This window comes from Fringilla coelebs (genome assembly GCF_963513975.1).
Source record: "Fringilla coelebs genome assembly, chromosome: 10".
In the NCBI taxonomy this organism is placed as follows: Eukaryota; Metazoa; Chordata; class Aves; order Passeriformes; family Fringillidae; genus Fringilla; species Fringilla coelebs.
Genome location: NC_140036.1, coordinates 6368538 through 6384870, shown reverse-complemented (window position 1 = coordinate 6384870; position 16333 = coordinate 6368538). Strand labels below are relative to the sequence as shown.

The window sequence follows — 16333 nt, the reverse complement described above, 5'->3', positions numbered from 1 at the left end:
AGCTTTGTGACTCTTTCTGTGCTGACTCACAGACGTTGTTTTCCACATGCAGCCCACTCAGTAGTGCCATGACTTGCATTTTGGGTTGTTATTTTGTGTTCTTTCCCCTTTCCGAGGGAGGGGAGGCAGAGCAGTGGCCATGAGAGGCACATCCATGCTGGGAAATCAGGTGGGTGTTTCTGTACAGCCTCACTCTGGCCGGCCTGGACAGCTCTAAGGAATTTGTAAAGGCTGCAAAGAGGCAGCTTTTGCCTGGGGCAGGCGTGTGCCCTGCCTGGCTGTCAGGGCCCCAGGCTGGGGTGCAGGGCTTTCAGGATGCCCTCTCCTATTGCTCTCTCTGTAGAAACCAGAAGGACTCAAGGGGCAAAGGATTACAATGTTCCTCCTCAAATACCCAGTAAAATCAGTGACTCAGCACCCAGCACAAGTATTTGTAGCCCCTGGGATGCACCTCAATTCCCTCCTGCAAAAGCCATTGATGCAAATATGCCCCTTGCAGCATTTCCTCCTTTCCAGTTTCCCTTCCTTGCTGAAGTCCTGTGGTGCAAACCATCACTGTCTCTCTTGGACACAACTGCCCCTCACTCATCTCAAACAACACCCCTGAACCAGTCAGGAGAGAACAGGCAGCAGTGAAACACTCATGCATGGGATCACACCAGGAAGGCAGGGAGGCCCCACCTTCATCTCTGATTCCAATCCCACCACGCCTGAGGCACACAGAGTCCTCATGAAACACTGCAACCATGTGCAGAGGTTTTACTCCTCTCCCCTTACCTTCAGCTGCTCCAGATTCCAGCATCTTCGAAAAAAGGGCTCCATGTGGGCCCCTGTACCAGACTCCCATTTCTTGCAGCTTCCCTACCACCGCCCCACACGGTCTGGACAGGAGCAGCTCCACCTGCATACATCCCAGCTGCTCCTGCAAGGGCCTGGGAAGGAGAGCTGAAGCAGAGAAGATTTACTTTCGCTTCAGTTTCCTCTTTCCTCCCCCTTTAGAAAGAAGAAACAAAAGCCCAGATGTATGTTATATTAATTTATTTGGGACACACCAAAAAGGAAAGTCAACAACTGTTAACGTACAAAAGTACAGAATCCTGGGACAAGATTTACTGTCCTGATTAAAAAGGCACCATGGTCCCAAAGAAGAGTAATCAGAATACCAGAATACATGATTTAGAAATTTTCCCCCTGTTGCAGCAGAAACAGAGCCAGGCTTTGGCTCTATCCACAGTCAAACCCAGTTAAAAAAACCCAAATATGATTTTAATGTGATAAACTCTGCTCAGCCTGTACAGGATGTCGTGAAAAGAATCACAGCCTAGAAATTGGTCAGATTTTTTTTGTCTTATTTTGAAACAGTGAAGGTGATTAATCACTAAATAAGTAACAAGGAAGACAGCAGAATGCTGACACCTGTGGCTTGACTTTCTGCCAGACACCTCAGTTCAACTGAGACCAGCAGGCTGAGTGTGGGGCTTCTGAATGAAATGTAATTCCCTGTGGTAGACAGGAAGTCAAATTTGACAACCTTAAATTCCCTGAATCCCTGAAAATCATAAAGCACTATATAGCTGTGTTCCATATCCGAGCCAACCCAAATGGATTTGCTTTACACACAAGCACTTATATTGTCAGCTCTATCTGTAATAAAAAGGGGGCTTACAGCAGTTATTAAAAAACTTCTGCTTTGGCGAGGTCCGAGCTTGGCTATATTCCCTGCTGAAACAGAGCTGCTGGTGTAGAGACCCAGTGAGAGGCTCAATCCAGCACCTCCGGGCTGGAAGGCAAATAGTTTAAACGTGACATAATTTGCATGGGGAGGTCAGTGAAGCATGTCAGAGAGGAGATGGAGGGAGGCTGCAAAGCCTCAGGCAGCAGAGGCTCAAGGGTGCTGCTACCAAACCTGTGAAACTACGAGTGGTGCAGAGCACGCGGCGGGCACTAAATACTTTGGAGCGACTTACCATGAAGAGCTTGTCAGAGACACAGGGCAAGGACCCCGGCAGTAAGGAGCAAGGTCCCTGAGAAGGGACACGCAGCTCACAGCCAGACAGATCTGTGCCAGGTGGCTGAGGCTGGAGCCTGCCTGGGCAGCCCGGCCAGGGTTGCCGTGTCCCAGGGGACCAGCAGCTGCTCTGTGTTTCATTCCTCCTTTGGCACAGGACTTCAAAGCAGTCTGAGGACTGATTCATCAAAAGTAAATGAACTGTCAAAATTATTCGTACATGCATTTATTGTTAAAGGGAGCAAAAGAATGAAAAAGCACGAGTTAACGTCAGTAAATGATGTGCAGGACGGAGAGGAAAGAAACGGGGAAAAGCTGAGATACTGGAGTGGGGAAACCAACATTCACACTGGAAGGTAAATTTTAAAACCAGGCAAGTTTGCGCTCTTTCTACCACAGATCTTTTGTGGACAAATAGAGACTTGGGGGTTTTCCATTTTCAGTGTGGTCTGGCAAGGTTTGGGCATCTCACCAGAGAGATCTCCAGCACTGGGTTTCACTGGAAGTTCAAGTCTCTCACCTTTAAGAACCAGTAAAGCAACTCTTAACTAAAAAAGTCACAGATACGTCACTGCTCAGGATGTACGTGGGCAAGAGGGTCATGCTTTGTTCAAACAACCTCCGGGTGGAAAACTACCATCTCCCCCCTGCTGGTCTACATACACCACCTCAGGGGTGGAAGAGCAAGCCCAGATCTCAGTGCCTGCTGCTGTGAACACCACAGCTACACCTGGGAAGGCTTATTCTTCCCTATGTCCTAAAAAGGCAGTATAACAGTTTATAAAATTACTCTCATCTTAAAACTAAATAATGAAATTTGCATTTTCTCCTATGTTAACCCCCTCCCCCCAAAGATAAAACATTACCACTTCATTTAGGATTCACACCCCAGATCCTACATTAGGGACTTCATGATAAAACTCATCCAGTTATAGGAAGGTTTATCCTGGTCAAGGAAAGGTTGGTAAAATAGAATCTAGAATAAAACATTCAGAATCACCAATGCTTTAACAGCCAAAGCACTCCACTGTCTTCTGCTCTCTGCCTGCTCCTCAAGCAGGAGAGCAGTCCCTTTCCAAAAGCACAGCACGCCTCTCCGGGGCTGGTGACACACGCTGCAAACCCACTTCCTTCCTGGCAGAAACGCCAGCTCCTGCAGGAAGAGGCCAAGCATCTTTCACCCCCCCTGCAGCCAGGGCTCTTCAGCACAGGGATTTTCTGTTAGCAACAAGTCCAAGTTATCACCCTGCAGTAAATCCGTGTCCTGATTCACGCTGTTAGGCCACCACTGGCTCAGAAATGTTGAGAGACTTCCAGACCCCACGGATGCAGACAGGACCTTAGAAGAAGAGGCTTATGTGCTACGTAACCTTGGATCATCCTCTGCATTTGAGCCTTGGCATCGCTGGCTGCTGACAGCTCATCCTTCCAAATCCATATGGTTTAGTCCTTGCTGTCATTGTCATCATCCCAGCCCTCTTCCCTGGAGGCAGCATGTTCCTGAGCTCTGGCTTGAGGATCTACAACAATCACTTCCAATGAATGGTGGGATTTCAAACTTGCCTAATGTGTGCATTGCCACCTTGTACTCCAGCAGCTCTGCCCGCTCTCTGCGGCGGGCGCTAGCAGTTTTTCACCTTTTCCACAGTCTCGTAGAAGCCAGGCCTGACCCTGCGGATGCTCATCCGTATGTGCTCGCCCTCCAGGGGCAGGTCAGTGCCGCCGGCGGCTGCGGTGCAGCGGCGCTTCCGCCGGCCCCGCAGCGAGAAGGCCGGGGCGCCCCCGTTCTCCTCCTCCACAGGGTACAGCTCGTCCACGCTTGTGCCCTCATCCGACTGCTCCTCGCCCTTGTATTTCATCTCCTTTGCCTTGCTGCTCTCCTTCTCTTCCCTAGCGAGCTTCCTGAAGTGCTCCAGACACTGTATCTTCTGCCTTCTCTCCATCATCTTCAGCTCCTGCTTCTCTGTGAAATCTTCGTAGTACATTTTTCTTTCATTCCTCTGATCTTCCAGAAACTTCCACTCGATGCTGGTCATTTTTATCCCACTGTACTCCTCCAGTTTATCCCTCATCTGTGTGTCTGTACAAAACACATCAAAGAGCTTCTCCGAACTCTCGTTGAATCTGTCGGCTCGCTCAGAAAAAGCCTGGTTCTGTCTCTGCTTCCTGGTCTGGTACAATCGGGTGAACTCCTCATACATTTTGAGGATGAGTTTCTTTATGTTCTGCGTGGCGATGGTGTGCAGGTTGCAGACCAGCCAGTGTTCCTGCAGGTGCTCTGCGAGCAGCTGGGCTGCGTCCTCCTTGGAGCGCTGGGCCTGGCCGGCCCTCTTGGGCTGCAGCAGGTACAGCATGTTCTGCACCACATCCTTCTTGGTGGGCAGCACCCCCTGCGCGAAGCCCGAAGACTCCACGTACTCCACAGTCCCCAGGGTCTTCCGTGCCCTCACCTCGGTGTCCAGTGATTCCATCACTGCTCGGTAGTTCTGTGGTTACGACATAATCTGAAAGACAGGAGGAAAAGACAGGAATGTGTCAAACGAGGCAGTTTTTTCCACGCAGCAGAAACAAGCCGATGTAAGCCGTGCTGAGGCCAATGGGACGCGGGGCTTTGCGGCGCTCCGCCGCTGTTGGACGGCTGCGTTAGCCCAGCCCATCCCAGCCCCTGTTCCGCGAGCCTATCGCTCCTCGGAGCGGCTCCCAGAGCCTAATACGGCGCGTCTGCGTGCGGGAATTCGGCTTTAATTGAGTTTTGCGCTTCGCCTTGTCAATTACAGCGAGGCGCTGGCCGGGGCCGCAGCGCGGGCGCAGCGCCGGCCCGGCCGTGCCCTGCCCGCGGCTCCGCCCGCCTGACCCCGCCACAGCGCCCGAACCGCCCGCTGCCCCCCCCCGCGGCCCGGAGCACGGCCCGCACCGCCGCAACCCCCCCGGAGCGCGGAGCCACGAGGCACGGCCGCCTTGGGCGCATCCCCGGGCAGCTCCCGCGTCTCGGCCCCGCACGCGGGGCCGCCTCCGCCGTGCGGCGCTGAGTCACGGCGCGGCGGGCCCCGGGCGCCGCCCGCCCCAGCCCCGCGCGGAGGTCGCCGCTGCTCGCCCCGGCGTTCCCTGCCCGGCGCTCACCGGCATCGCGCGGAGCACGGCGCGGAGCCTGCGCGGGGCGCGGCACGGGAGCCGCACCGACGGTGCCGCCGCCATCTTGACGAGGGGAAGCGCCGCCGCTCCCCGGCCTTGCGTCCGTCCCGGAAGTACCGCCCACCCCCGCGCGCCGGAAGCGCACTGCTCGCGAGCCACGCCCATTCCGTCTCGGGCCGCGCGTGAGCAGCGCGTGAGTGACACCCGCCGCGACGCGGGGGGGGGGAAGGGGGAGAGGGGGCTCGCGCACCGCCCGCCGGGGGCAACGGGAGCCCCGTGCGCTCGCGGGGCCCGGCCAATGGGCTGGCGGCAGCTGATTGGGCGGCGCGGCCGGGGGAGCGGGTGACGGAACCCTTACTGCGGGGCGGCTGATTGGTCAGTGCCCTGAGGGGGCAGCGGCCAGTGAGCAGATTGGTGGGTGCCTTGGCTGTGGGGCAGGCAGGAGGGAGCTGATTGGTGGGCGCCTTGGCTGTGGGGCAGGCAGGAGGGAGCTGATTGGTGGGCGCCTTGGCTGTGGGGCAGGCAGGCGGGAGGGTGATGAGTGGTTGTGGTGCCCCAGGCAGGGCAGGTGCCTGGTCCCCCATGGGCAGCCACATGTCTGTAACCCCCCGTGCCAGGTTGGTGACGGCAGTCAGACGGTGACACTGGCAGTGACAGCAGTGATGGGCGCAGGGACAGAGCCGGCGGAGGCGCAGTGTGACTCATTGGAGGGGTGAGGCCCTGCCCTGTCCCGTACTCCCCCCTGTGCCCCCCAGCACCGCTTATCTGTCCCTGCCCCTACAGGAGGATCTACCTGGACTACAACGCCACCACCCCCCTGGCCCCTGAGGTGGCCCAGGCGGTGTGGGATGCCATGTGCCAGGCCTGGGGCAACCCCAGCAGCTCCCACCCTGCAGGTAGGGACCAGGATGGGCCATGTTCCCTTCTCGGACTGGCCCCCGTGGTGACAAGAGCCCGCGGGAGCTGCTAGATCTGGTCCTGCAGGCAGCAAGGCGAAGGAGCTCATCAGCAGCGCACGGGAGAGCCTGGCAAAGATGCTAGGAGGACGCTCCGAGGACATCATCTTCACCTCAGGGGGCACAGAGGTAGGAGCAGGGGGGACCCTCTTCCTGGAGATCCCTGTCCACCACCCCCTCTCCAGCAAACAGCGATGAGGAGAGTAGGGATGAAGGGCACTGTGCTCCTTCTGAGCCTCCATTTTCCCTCTCCTTCCCTCCTTCAGGCAAACAACATGGTGATCCACACTGCCTGCAGGCACTTCCACGACAGCCAGGGAACGGGGGACAGCCGGGGCTTACCACACATCGTGACTTCGAGTGTAGAGCATGACTCCATCCGCCTGCCGCTAGAGCAGCTGGGGAGGGAGGGCCTGGCAGGTGAGTGGCACTGGCATAGATGAGGTTTGAATGGGGGACTTGTCTCTGCTGGTGTTTTCAGAGGAGGGCGAGATCCTGCATGCTCTGTGATGTTCTACTTTCTCCCCCTGGAGAAGGGCACCATTTCCCCCTGTGGTTGCTCATGTTGCCCCAGGCTGGATGTGTCACCTCCCTGCTCTGTGCCTGTGCTCCCACTGCCCACACACTCCTGCCCTGCTCAGTGGGGTACATGCAGCCCTGAGCACTCACAGCCATCCCAGCCAGCCTCAGGGCTTGTCTCCTGGCCTGCAGAAGCCACCTTTGTGCCTGTGTCCCCACGAAGCGGGCAGGCAGAGGTGGATGACGTCCTGGCCGCCATCCAGCCAAACACCTGCCTGGTGTCCCTCATGCTGGCCAATAATGAGACCGGGGTCATCATGGTGAGTGTGGGCAGAGAGGGGGACGGGGCGGAGATCCCCTCACAAAGAGGTGGTGACAGAGGGGAGCAGCAGGGATGCAGCCCCTCATCCCTGCCACCAGCCCGTCGCAGAGCTGAGCCAGCGCGTCTGTGCCCTCAACCGGCGCAGAGCAGCGCAGGGCCTGCCCAGGATCCTGGTGCACACGGATGCAGCGCAGATGATTGGCAAGGGGCGCGTGGACGTGCAGGAGCTGGGCGTGGACTACCTGACCGTCGTGGGACACAAGGTGTGGCCCTGCTCGTGTGGCCCAGCTGCTGGTCACCCTGTGTGGTGGGGGACTTTGGGTGCCCCACGCAGCTTGGTACCTCACAGTAGCCAAAGTTCTCCTGCTGGGTAGTGCTCTGCAGACAGACTTCACTCCTGTGGAACCTGTCTGGGCTGGAGGGCAGGAGACTGAGCAGGAGGAGCGGCTCTGTAATGCCTTGTGCCTGTGCAGTGGGCAAGGGCCAGCACTGGAGGGCACTCAGATTTGGGCAGGAGGGCAGGAAGCACTGTCAGTGTCCCCAGGGTCACTGTGGCTGTCCCCACAGTTCCATGGCCCACGGATTGGAGCACTGTACATCCGCAGCCCCGGCACCGCCACCCCGCTGCACCCCATGCTCTTTGGAGGCGGACAGGAGAGGAGTTTCCGGCCAGGGTAAGGGGGCAGGTGGTTACCTGGAGAGCTGGGCCCCTGGCTGGTGGCCAGGCCACATGGGCTGCTTTGTCTGAGCTGAGCTGGCAGCTGTGTCACCTGCCAGCCCTGGGGTGAGCAACCCAGCCCAGCAGGGAAATGGATCCATGCATGGAAACTCCCTAGAGCTCAGGCTTTTCCAAGGGTGTAGCCTCAGGATGGAACTGCCTCCTTCTGAACCACCTCAGACAGGTGCCCAGGAGCCCCTGCCAGCCATGAGGGGTCCCATGAGGGATGTCTTGTGTCTTGGGGTTGGGTTTCTGGTCAGGAGAAATAACTGACTGGTCCCTGTTCCCTTCCAGCACTGAGAACACACCGATGATTGCCGGCCTTGGCCAGGTCAGTTGGGATGGTCGGGGTGAGTGGTGCAGACCCAGCACAGAGACAGCCATTTGTGCTCCCTGGTCATCAGAAGGGACAAACTTGGGACATGTGGGAGGGAGGGTGAGCTGGGAAAGGTGATGGGGATGCCAGTTGAAGGAGGCGCTTTGGCATGCTTGCTGAGGGTTTGCAGCCCTGACGGTCACCCAGCTCACATGGCACAGGGCACTCAGAGGGGACACAGGGGACCTGGCACTGCAGAGGCTGTTCCAGGCTGGGCTCACATCCTGGGGACCATGCACAGAGGGAGAGTTCCAAGGGTCACTGGTGGAGCCTGTCTGTGTGTTCTCAGGCTGCAGAGTTAGTGAACAAGAACTGGGAGGCCTATGAGGCTCACATGCAGGATGTCCGGGATTACCTGGAGGCCACGCTGGAGGTGAGCACATCTGGTCCCTTCCCACAGTCTCAGGCTGTAGGGTGTGGGGCCTGGAGCAGGGTGGATATGTTCCTCTGGCCCTGCCCACCCCCTCATAAGGACAGAGTCGCTTGGAAACCCAGAGAGCTTCACAGGCCTCTGATTTCTCCAGGCCTCCTTTGGGAAGCAGAGGATTCGCTTCAACAGTCACTTTAAGGGCTCCAAGCGACTCTGCAACACCTGTAATTTTTCCATCCTGGGCCCAGGCCTTCAAGGTACCTCTTATCCTACCTCTGTCCCGTGATTGTTACACAGAGCCAAACACCTGCCCCTCACAGCACCCGTGGCTGAGACTGGCGGGCTCTTGGCATGGCTCTGGCAGGGAGGTGAGGCAAGAGTAGCCCCTGGAGAGAGCCTTGGCACTGGGAGAGCTGTGCTTGTGTTGCTTGTGCTGCAGGACGAAGGGTGCTGGCTCACTGCAAGGTGCTCCTCGCCAGTGTCGGGGCTGCCTGCCACTCTGAGAAGGGGGATCGGTGAGCAGACAGCTTTTCCAGCCCCTGGGTGTCTTCCCAGCGGACAGGAGTTGGGAGGGATGGAAACGGGACAGGGAAAAGGACAGTGGGTGGCTTGGGCAGCATCACCTGGAATAAAGAGGGTACAGAGCTCCTCTTTCTAAAGGAGCTGGAGGGCTGGGAAGGGGATTTTTGCAGGAGACACAGCTGGAATGCTACTTGGAAGGAGTTTGTCCCTCCCAGTTTTGGTTATCCAGCTGAGCTTGGAAGTATTTTTGAACTCCTGGCACTACCAGAAGAGAGCCTGCCTTGTGTCTTTGTGTGCCTGGCTCACCTACTCCAGCCCTGCTTGGGTCTCCTTTAGGGAATATGGGGACTGTGGGTGCTTTTGGCCTGCTCTAGAGCAATGCCCTCTGGATGTGGCAGAGCTGCCAACCCACAGGGACACGGAACATGCTCTTCTTAGAAGAGCCTGATCCCCCTCAGGGCAACAAGCCTGGTGGGATTGGGTGCCCTTGGAAAGCAACCGGGGCTGTGCAGGGGGCAGGTACCTGGAGTGTATCTGCAAATGTGATTGCTCCTGTGGCTCGGTGAGGCTCCCTGCTGATGTGTGGGGCTTCCTCGGCCTTCCAGTCCAACCTCCTCCTCCTGGCTGTGTTGCAGGCCCTCCCCAGTGCTGCTGAGCTGCGGGATTCCCCCAGAGGTGGCGCAGAATGCGCTGCGGCTGAGCGTGGGGCGTGGCACCACACGGGCAGAGGTGGACAGGGCTGTGCAGGACCTCATGCAGGCTGTGGAGCAGCTGGAGCAGGACCAGGCCCCATAGAGCCCTGAATTGCTCCATGGACACCACTCAGGTTCTTGGGGTGGGCCCCTGGGTGCGAGCTGCCTGTGCCAGCCTGGGCTCAGGGGTGGCAGGGAGGTTCTGAGGAGGGGGCTTGGCTGCTTTAGGGCTGGGGCAAGACTCAAGCCTGCTGCACGCTGGAGGCTTTTGCAGAGTCCTGTTGTCCAGTGCCCCTGGCTTGCCAGGTGTACCTAGCTGGATGCCTGCACATGTATGTGTTGGCACAGCTGAGCCTCAGAGCTCAAGTCCCTGCAGAGGGACAGGCGTGGAAGCCATGGAAGGAGGAGCCTCATGACCTGGTTGTTTTCCACAAAGGAAGCTTTCCCGCTGCCTGAGCAGCCAGAGGAAGAAAGACCATATGCCCCAAAGTGAAATGAGGAGTTGATAGAAGCACAGCAGGATTCTGGGCTGGGAACTGCTCTGCCCTAAGCTGTCAAAGGGATTTCTGGCTGGGCAGAGCTTTCCCAGCACTGCTTTGCTTTACCTGCTCCTCTTCTGTCCTTCCTACAGGCTGCAGAGCTCCTGTTGCCTGCTCCACCTGCTCCTCAAGGAAACAGTTGTCGGGGCAGCTGTGACTGTGCCAGCACCTGAGGGACCCCTGTGTGGCCCAGGGGGTCTCTGGCATCACCAGAACTGGAGGACACAAGTGTCACATGGATCAGGAGCATTGCCACGTGGACTGGCTTATGTCAGTGAATTTGATCTCCCTAAGTATTCATAGGAATAAAAGTAATTGCTGCTTCCTTTCACAAGTAAAATGTGTTTTCTATGGGGGAAGCTGGACTGGTTGGAGTCACCTGAGTGGTGCCTTTTCCCTCAGAAATTGCTCATGTCACAGAACAGAGGCACAGGCAGCTGGAGTGGGAGTGCCTGCAGGGCCTGGTTGGCACAGAGCCCATGGACACAGGTGCTGGCCTTTCTCTTTACAGCCACACATTAGAATGGCCAGGAATACTATTTGGGCTCATAGAACCCTGGGGCTCTTGGTGAATCCAATGTCTTCCTGGAGTTTTTGGACCCAGGCACCCTGAGTGGCAGTCCCTGATGCTGCCAGGCTGGTCAGTATTACCATGCTGCTCACACCTCCATCTCAAATGCATTCTTTTATTTCTCCATTTTTTACGCTCCCTTGGATAATACTCAAAACCTCAGTTAGAAAATATGGTTCCATAGAAGGGATTTTAGGCTGCTTCAGGGCTAGATCTTTAATCTGTCATGGACCTTCTAGTTCCTGGGGACCTGTCACAGCTGTGGCACAACTGGAAATTCAGCTTTTGAGGCTCACTTTCCTCCACAGGACATGTGGGCTCCTGCATTGTTTCAGCCAGAAATTTAGCCACGAAGCACAAAAAGCTTTACTGACTTCTTTATACACACAGGAAATGCAAGTTTTAGCCACAGAAATTTAGCATTGCTCCATTTAGAATATGACAGCCAAAGCTTAAGAAGCATTACAGAGGAAATGACAATTTGGTTTGACCTTTTTAACGGTTTTGCTGCTCATCTTCCTACTACCACAGCACACATGAGTGAAAGTCACTTTTTAGTCCCTCTGTATTGCTTTATCCAGCGATGTGGGCCAAGAAGAGCTTGGCCCACATTTCAGTGGGCCAGCCTGTGCTGGCTGTGCTACTCATCTGGGTGTGACAAAATGGTTGTGTGCAGCAGAACAAATCCACCTGGCACGGGAGCCTGGAAATACCAACATTGCTACATCAGCTAGAAGTGAAATGGCAGAGAGAGGGCCTGGCCACTAGGCTTGGACACGGGAGTTGAAAGGAGTCACTTCCACATGGTCACAGCCAGAATGAGACATTGAAAACAGACATTCATTTACTGGACAAATCCACAATCTCCTGATAATCTTGCCTTCTTAATTCCTTCCAGGAAAGCTTATAACACGCGAGGAAAAAAACACTCACCAAAATAAGCACTGCCCCGACCAGATCACAAGTGCCTGGGAAACTGTGCAGCACAAGGAGCTGCAGGACCATGGCGATGACGATCTCCAGGTGCTGCACAGTGCTCACCAGAGCGGGGTGGAACTTGCCCAGGGCATGGTAGACTCCCAGGAAGGCTGCAGTGGAGCACAGGCAGATGGCAAGGAGGTAGCTCCAGGTCTCCCCATCCAGTGGGACAATTGGCTCCTGGAGCAGGAACATGGTGGACACTCCCCACACTGTTCCCGTCCAGCTGAAAGTGAACAGCGCTGTCCACATGCTGATGTTGTCTTTGATGGACCTGTAGATTATCATGGAGAGGGCAGTGGTCAGACCAGCCATGACCGTCATGGTATAGCCAAAAGCTTCTTTCCAGGTGCTCAGCAAAGAGTTTTCCTCCTTAACAATGTTGGGGATCATGACCAGACACACCCCGCACACACTGCCCATGACAGTGAGTATGTCTATATAAGCCATTCCTTCATCTATGAGTAAAAAAGCCAGAATGGCACTGAACACCGTGGTGGTGGCCCTCCACATGATGGTCCCATTGCTGGGGGGCACTATGGAGAAGGAGGTGTAGGCACAGGTGATGGAGATGACATTGCAGACCCCATAGAGGAACAGCCGGAGCCTGTAGCCTTTGGGGCCGAAGGGAGGCTCGTGGTGGTAGCACACAGCAATCAGGGACAGCACCTGCAGCACCGAGCGGATGAAAATCAGCTCCAGAGATGGCACTTTGGAACGGTCAGAAATTAATCTTGTGATCAGAGCCACACATCCGTGAGCCACGGCAGACCCAAAAAGGACTGCCCACGTTTTCCTGGACTGCAGTACATTTCCTTCAGGAAAGTGCTGGGATTGTCCAGCCTCATCAGGTTTTGGCAGTTGCACTGGCTTGGTGTCTATTGTACCAAAAAAAGTATTTTCTCTCTTTTTGCCATCATTCAGTAGTCTTCTCTTAGGATTATCCTCCATAAATACTCCAGTATCTTCATTAACATCCTCACATCCCTCTTCTCCTGGCTGGGGATAATGAGAGGTGTATTTCACTGTTACTGTGTTGGGATGAATTTTCACTCGCTTTTTGACTGGGTATTTTTGGGAAGACGTATCCATTTCCTTAGAGAAATGCCCTGGACTTAAGAAAAAAATGAAGATACACTGTTGTTTAATGAATAGTAAGAGATTCATGGATGTAAGTGCTTTTAGTGTTTACAAGCTATTTTTATCAACCAAATCCAAGTACTAGCAGCCCATTCTTGGTTTTGCTTTAATTTTTCACTGAGTCACTGCTAAATACCTTTGATGGCTGGGCCATTTGGATCTCCTTTAAAGTCAATCACAGCACTTCACTTTAGTCACTGCTTTTTGAGAATAACATATTTTGTCATTATGTGTGGTATACATAATGAATTCTAGTATATTCTAATAAGAAAGTTCTCTTGCTAAGCTTTTTACCCTGTGGTTATGCATTATTGTTAACGGCTTGCCAGTTTTACAAGATTACAGGAGAAATTTGGCTGGAGGAGATGACAGAGTAACCCAGGGAAATAGGGAGCACGCCCGGGCAAGTCAGCAGTTTGCATATGGATAACAACACGTCTTTGAACACGACTGTGACAATGTTAAACCCTTCTGTCTCCTCGTGAAGGGCCATTTCCCACTACACAAACAGTGCCTGTGATTCCTGCGGGGTGGGGCAGTTGTTCAATACAGGCAGGGGTACGTAATTGAAATGACTGTTTTCACACCATCTGTGCAGAGCATTCCAAGTGGTCAGGCAGCAGGAGTAAGGAAGCTTTCCCTGCATTCTCTTCACCCCAGCAAATAAAACCTGTGCAGACCTTACCTGTGACAGAGACATTAGATTCCAAGGCAGAGGGGGAAAATACCTCTTCATCATCTACATCTTCGATGGGCTATCTAAACAGAAACAACAGTTGCTCTCAGGTACCAGCAGTGAAGGTTACAAACATCTCAGCACAGAAAGTAAAACCCAAGGGAAGCTCAACCCCCAAACCACTTTAGATGGAGAGAAAGCAATCAGTGGCATCTTGTCAAAACCACTCCTTAACCATCTCCCGGAATTACTGAGGGAGCTGATCCAAAGAACAAGTGGTGGCTTGTGAGCATAAGGTTCCTACAGCTCGACAACAAGGCAATCCTGCCTCCCCTGCCTGCCGTGCTGCCCCACGGGCTGCAGAGGAGAGGGAGCCCAGGAGGACCCATCCTCCCTGCTCGGAGCTCCCGCCTCCGGAGCCGAGCTCCGACAGCAGCAGCAGCTTGGCCTCCGTGCTGGCCCCGCAGGATGGGTACAACCCTCCTTGTCCCCAGGGGGGACAGCAGCGTCCCTGGGGCTCCTGGTGCTGCACGACCACAGCTGCTGGACAATGGGCTGAAGGCAGGACAGCAGATTGGCAGGGAGAACACAGGTCTAAAGGCAATGGTAAAATGCGGGCAGTAGTTCCTCACAGAAACACTGAAAATACCGCGGCCAGGTTCAGCCTTGGCATTTTCTGCGCTTGCGATCTGTGACAGCCAAGCACTGCCTGCGGCTCTGGTAAATTAATTTACATGAGAATGGGACAGCCTGCCTTTTTCCTCGCAGGCTGGGTGTTCATTAACTCCCTGCTACACCCCAACTGAGCTGCAGCCGGCTCCCTGCTCTCCTCGGAGGGGACACGGGCGGGCACCAGTCCCAGCTCTGGAGGAAGCAGCAGTACCAGTTTGGACCTGCGCAGGTACCGAGGCTGAGGACCCTCTCGAGTCCCCCCGTCTCTCAGGAGGCCTTGCCCAGCACTGCTCACGTTTTTCTGTTCACGTTTTTCTGCTGCAGACCCAGGTCCAAGAGCAGCCCCTGCACGGTGAAGAGCATTCCACTGTCCCTGGGCAGCTTGCTGGGCAAGGAACTTGGAAACGAGCAGATGAATGCCAGAGAGAGTAAACAGAGCTGGGTATCAGCTGTGCCAGCGGGCACTTCAAACACCACATCAACATTTACCAACACCTGCCAGAAATCTGCTCCGGGCTCACCGGCTACCTTCACTTTTCCTTCAGTTAAACTGCTCATTTCTGAATCTTAACATGCAAATGCAAACCGCACCGGGTGAGCCCAGGAAGGCAGTGATTTTCACCTGCACAGCTTTTCCTACCTAGCATTTTCATTGTGTTACAATCCACAGTTTTGCCTTGCAGCCTTAAAAAAATTAAGACTTTCTTGCTTTAAAGCACAACATACTGGATCGTGAATAAAATAAATGGGAGGAAAAGAAGACAAAAGCAACAGGAATTATTATTAGATTCACAGTAGACCTCTGGGTAAACTCATTCATTTCGTTAAGAAACAGCTGAGTAAACGCTGCAACTGTTTCTGAAAACAAAACCAAAACAGCTCATTTGTTACTATGAGCATACAACGGTAACTTTCTTGGTTCCTGGCTTTAGATTACATTTTCTTTCAACAAATAGTTGCAAATTCAATGTAACAGTTTCAAATGTGGCACTGGACCTGTGCAATGTATTCAGGGATCTCTCTGGAGGAAAACAATAGATGGTGAGCATGTAGCTCAAAATGGCTGTTCTGCACAGAGCTGCTCAGCTGGGAACCAGAACACTTGGGAGTCTGGAAAGTGGAAGGGCAAACACGTGTGAAAGGCAGGAGATGGGAAGTAATAAAGAACAAAAAAACCCCACCAAAAACCAGGAATGCTTAGCCCAAAATTTCATTTTCCCAACTAAATACTGAGTGTATGACAGATGTGATGCCAACCCCTCCCACAGTACATTTGTTTGTAGTCTTTGGTGACCTCGCTTTTCTTAACCAGGGAAATTTTCTATGGAGATTGAGATTAGGACATATCCCAGATCCATTATGTGTGTCCCTGACACTAATTTAAAATAGACAGAAATCAGCATAGCCTATATAGACAACTTGCTACTTCTCTTTCTGCCCATGCCTTTTGTGGAAATGACATAAACTTTTTATTCTTCCTTCATATCTGGAAACTTAACGTGGCTTATTTGCATTTTCTATTAAAAACACAAGTTGATTTTTAATCAAGTTTAATACAAGGCTGAAGATGAAGCACTATGCAAAATTCTCAAGTTATATACCAAACATTCCCAATTCAGCCTGGGACAGCTGTTTAAATTACCAGCTCATTGAAATCACTGACTGCAAAGTGTGAACCCTGTTTTCCCTGGGGGAATAAATAACCACTGTAGATGAAATAAATAGCACAGATCATTGATAGAATACAAACCATAATTTCTTTTAGAAGAAAAAAACTGAATACTCCCTTCCTTCCTTCCCTCAACCACTGCAAGTGTTGGTTAGCCAGGCAGAAATAGGTGATTACTGCCCCCTGACTGCAGGGGGTGGGAGCCTGAACCCTTCTGTGCCTGAAGGAATGAGGGCTTTGAGGTCTAGTGATTCTAACCACCAATCTCGAATAAACTCACAAAAAAAATACTCTTATCTTCTGCCAGATTGGTTAAAGTCAGTCAGGCTACTGAAGTGTTATTATGAAAGCCACAGATGTGGCAATTCCAGCCATGGATATGGAGTTGGGAATAAGTCAGCTACTCCTGCTTTCTCAAAGACAGGCTCCATAGGAAGGCTCCTTTGCCTCATCTGTGGAAAATTCCCCAATCC

At 53.7% G+C, this 16333-nt stretch overlaps 3 protein-coding genes across 8 annotated transcripts; 1 reads left to right on the top strand and 2 right to left on the bottom strand.

Moving 5' to 3' along the window:
• Positions 1-1023: 1023 nt before the first annotated feature.
• Positions 1024-5277, bottom strand: LOC311157779 (uncharacterized protein). The gene is made up of 2 exons (XM_084212716.1): positions 5129-5277; positions 1024-4512 (listed from the first exon to the last, which is right to left on the bottom strand). Exon 2 carries the CDS (start codon positions 4477-4479, stop codon positions 3631-3633), a length of 849 nt encoding a protein of 282 aa, XP_084068842.1. The 5' UTR covers positions 4480-4512; positions 5129-5277; the 3' UTR covers positions 1024-3630.
• Positions 5278-5281: 4 nt separating this feature from the next.
• On the top strand, positions 5282-10452 carry SCLY (selenocysteine lyase). 6 transcript variants are annotated; one of them, XM_084212709.1, is made up of 14 exons: positions 5285-5333; positions 5758-5852; positions 5924-6036; positions 6125-6225; positions 6363-6516; positions 6808-6935; positions 7036-7200; positions 7505-7611; positions 7950-7986; positions 8321-8404; positions 8556-8658; positions 8841-8916; positions 9559-9749; positions 10247-10378. In XM_084212709.1, exons 2-13 carry the CDS (start codon positions 5803-5805, stop codon positions 9716-9718), a joined length of 1278 nt encoding a protein of 425 aa, XP_084068835.1. In that variant the 5' UTR covers positions 5285-5333; positions 5758-5802; the 3' UTR covers positions 9719-9749; positions 10247-10378. The 6 variants fall into 6 exon arrangements, with proteins under 6 accessions (XP_084068840.1, XP_084068835.1, XP_084068839.1 ...); XM_084212712.1 differs by lacking the exon at positions 5285-5333 and adding an exon at positions 5386-5515; XM_084212710.1 differs by lacking the exon at positions 5285-5333 and adding an exon at positions 5426-5554.
• Positions 10453-11565: 1113 nt separating this feature from the next.
• Positions 11566-13583, bottom strand: SLC35G2 (solute carrier family 35 member G2; the record flags this gene model as incomplete). Its single annotated transcript, XM_084212447.1, has 2 exons — positions 13529-13583; positions 11566-12812 (listed from the first exon to the last, which is right to left on the bottom strand). The coding sequence occupies exon 2, from the start codon at positions 12793-12795 to the stop codon at positions 11566-11568; it is 1230 nt and encodes a 409-aa protein (XP_084068573.1). The 5' UTR covers positions 12796-12812; positions 13529-13583.
• Positions 13584-16333: the final 2750 nt, after the last annotated feature.

Bases quoted from the DNA above. Each gene is read 5' to 3' on its own strand.
- SCLY (XM_084212709.1), top strand. From the start codon at position 5,803: ATGGGCGCAGGGACAGAGCCGGCGGAGGCGCAGTGTGACTCATTGGAG. The intron at 6,037-6,124 runs GTAGGGACCAGG...CTGGTCCTGCAG, and splicing joins CAGCAGCTCCCACCCTGCAG to GCAGCAAGGCGAAGGAGCTC. The intron at 6,517-6,807 runs GTGAGTGGCACT...CCTGGCCTGCAG, and splicing joins GGGGAGGGAGGGCCTGGCAG to AAGCCACCTTTGTGCCTGTG.
- LOC311157779 (XM_084212716.1), bottom strand. From the start codon at position 4,479: ATGGAATCACTGGACACCGAGGTGAGGGCACGGAAGACCCTGGGGACT.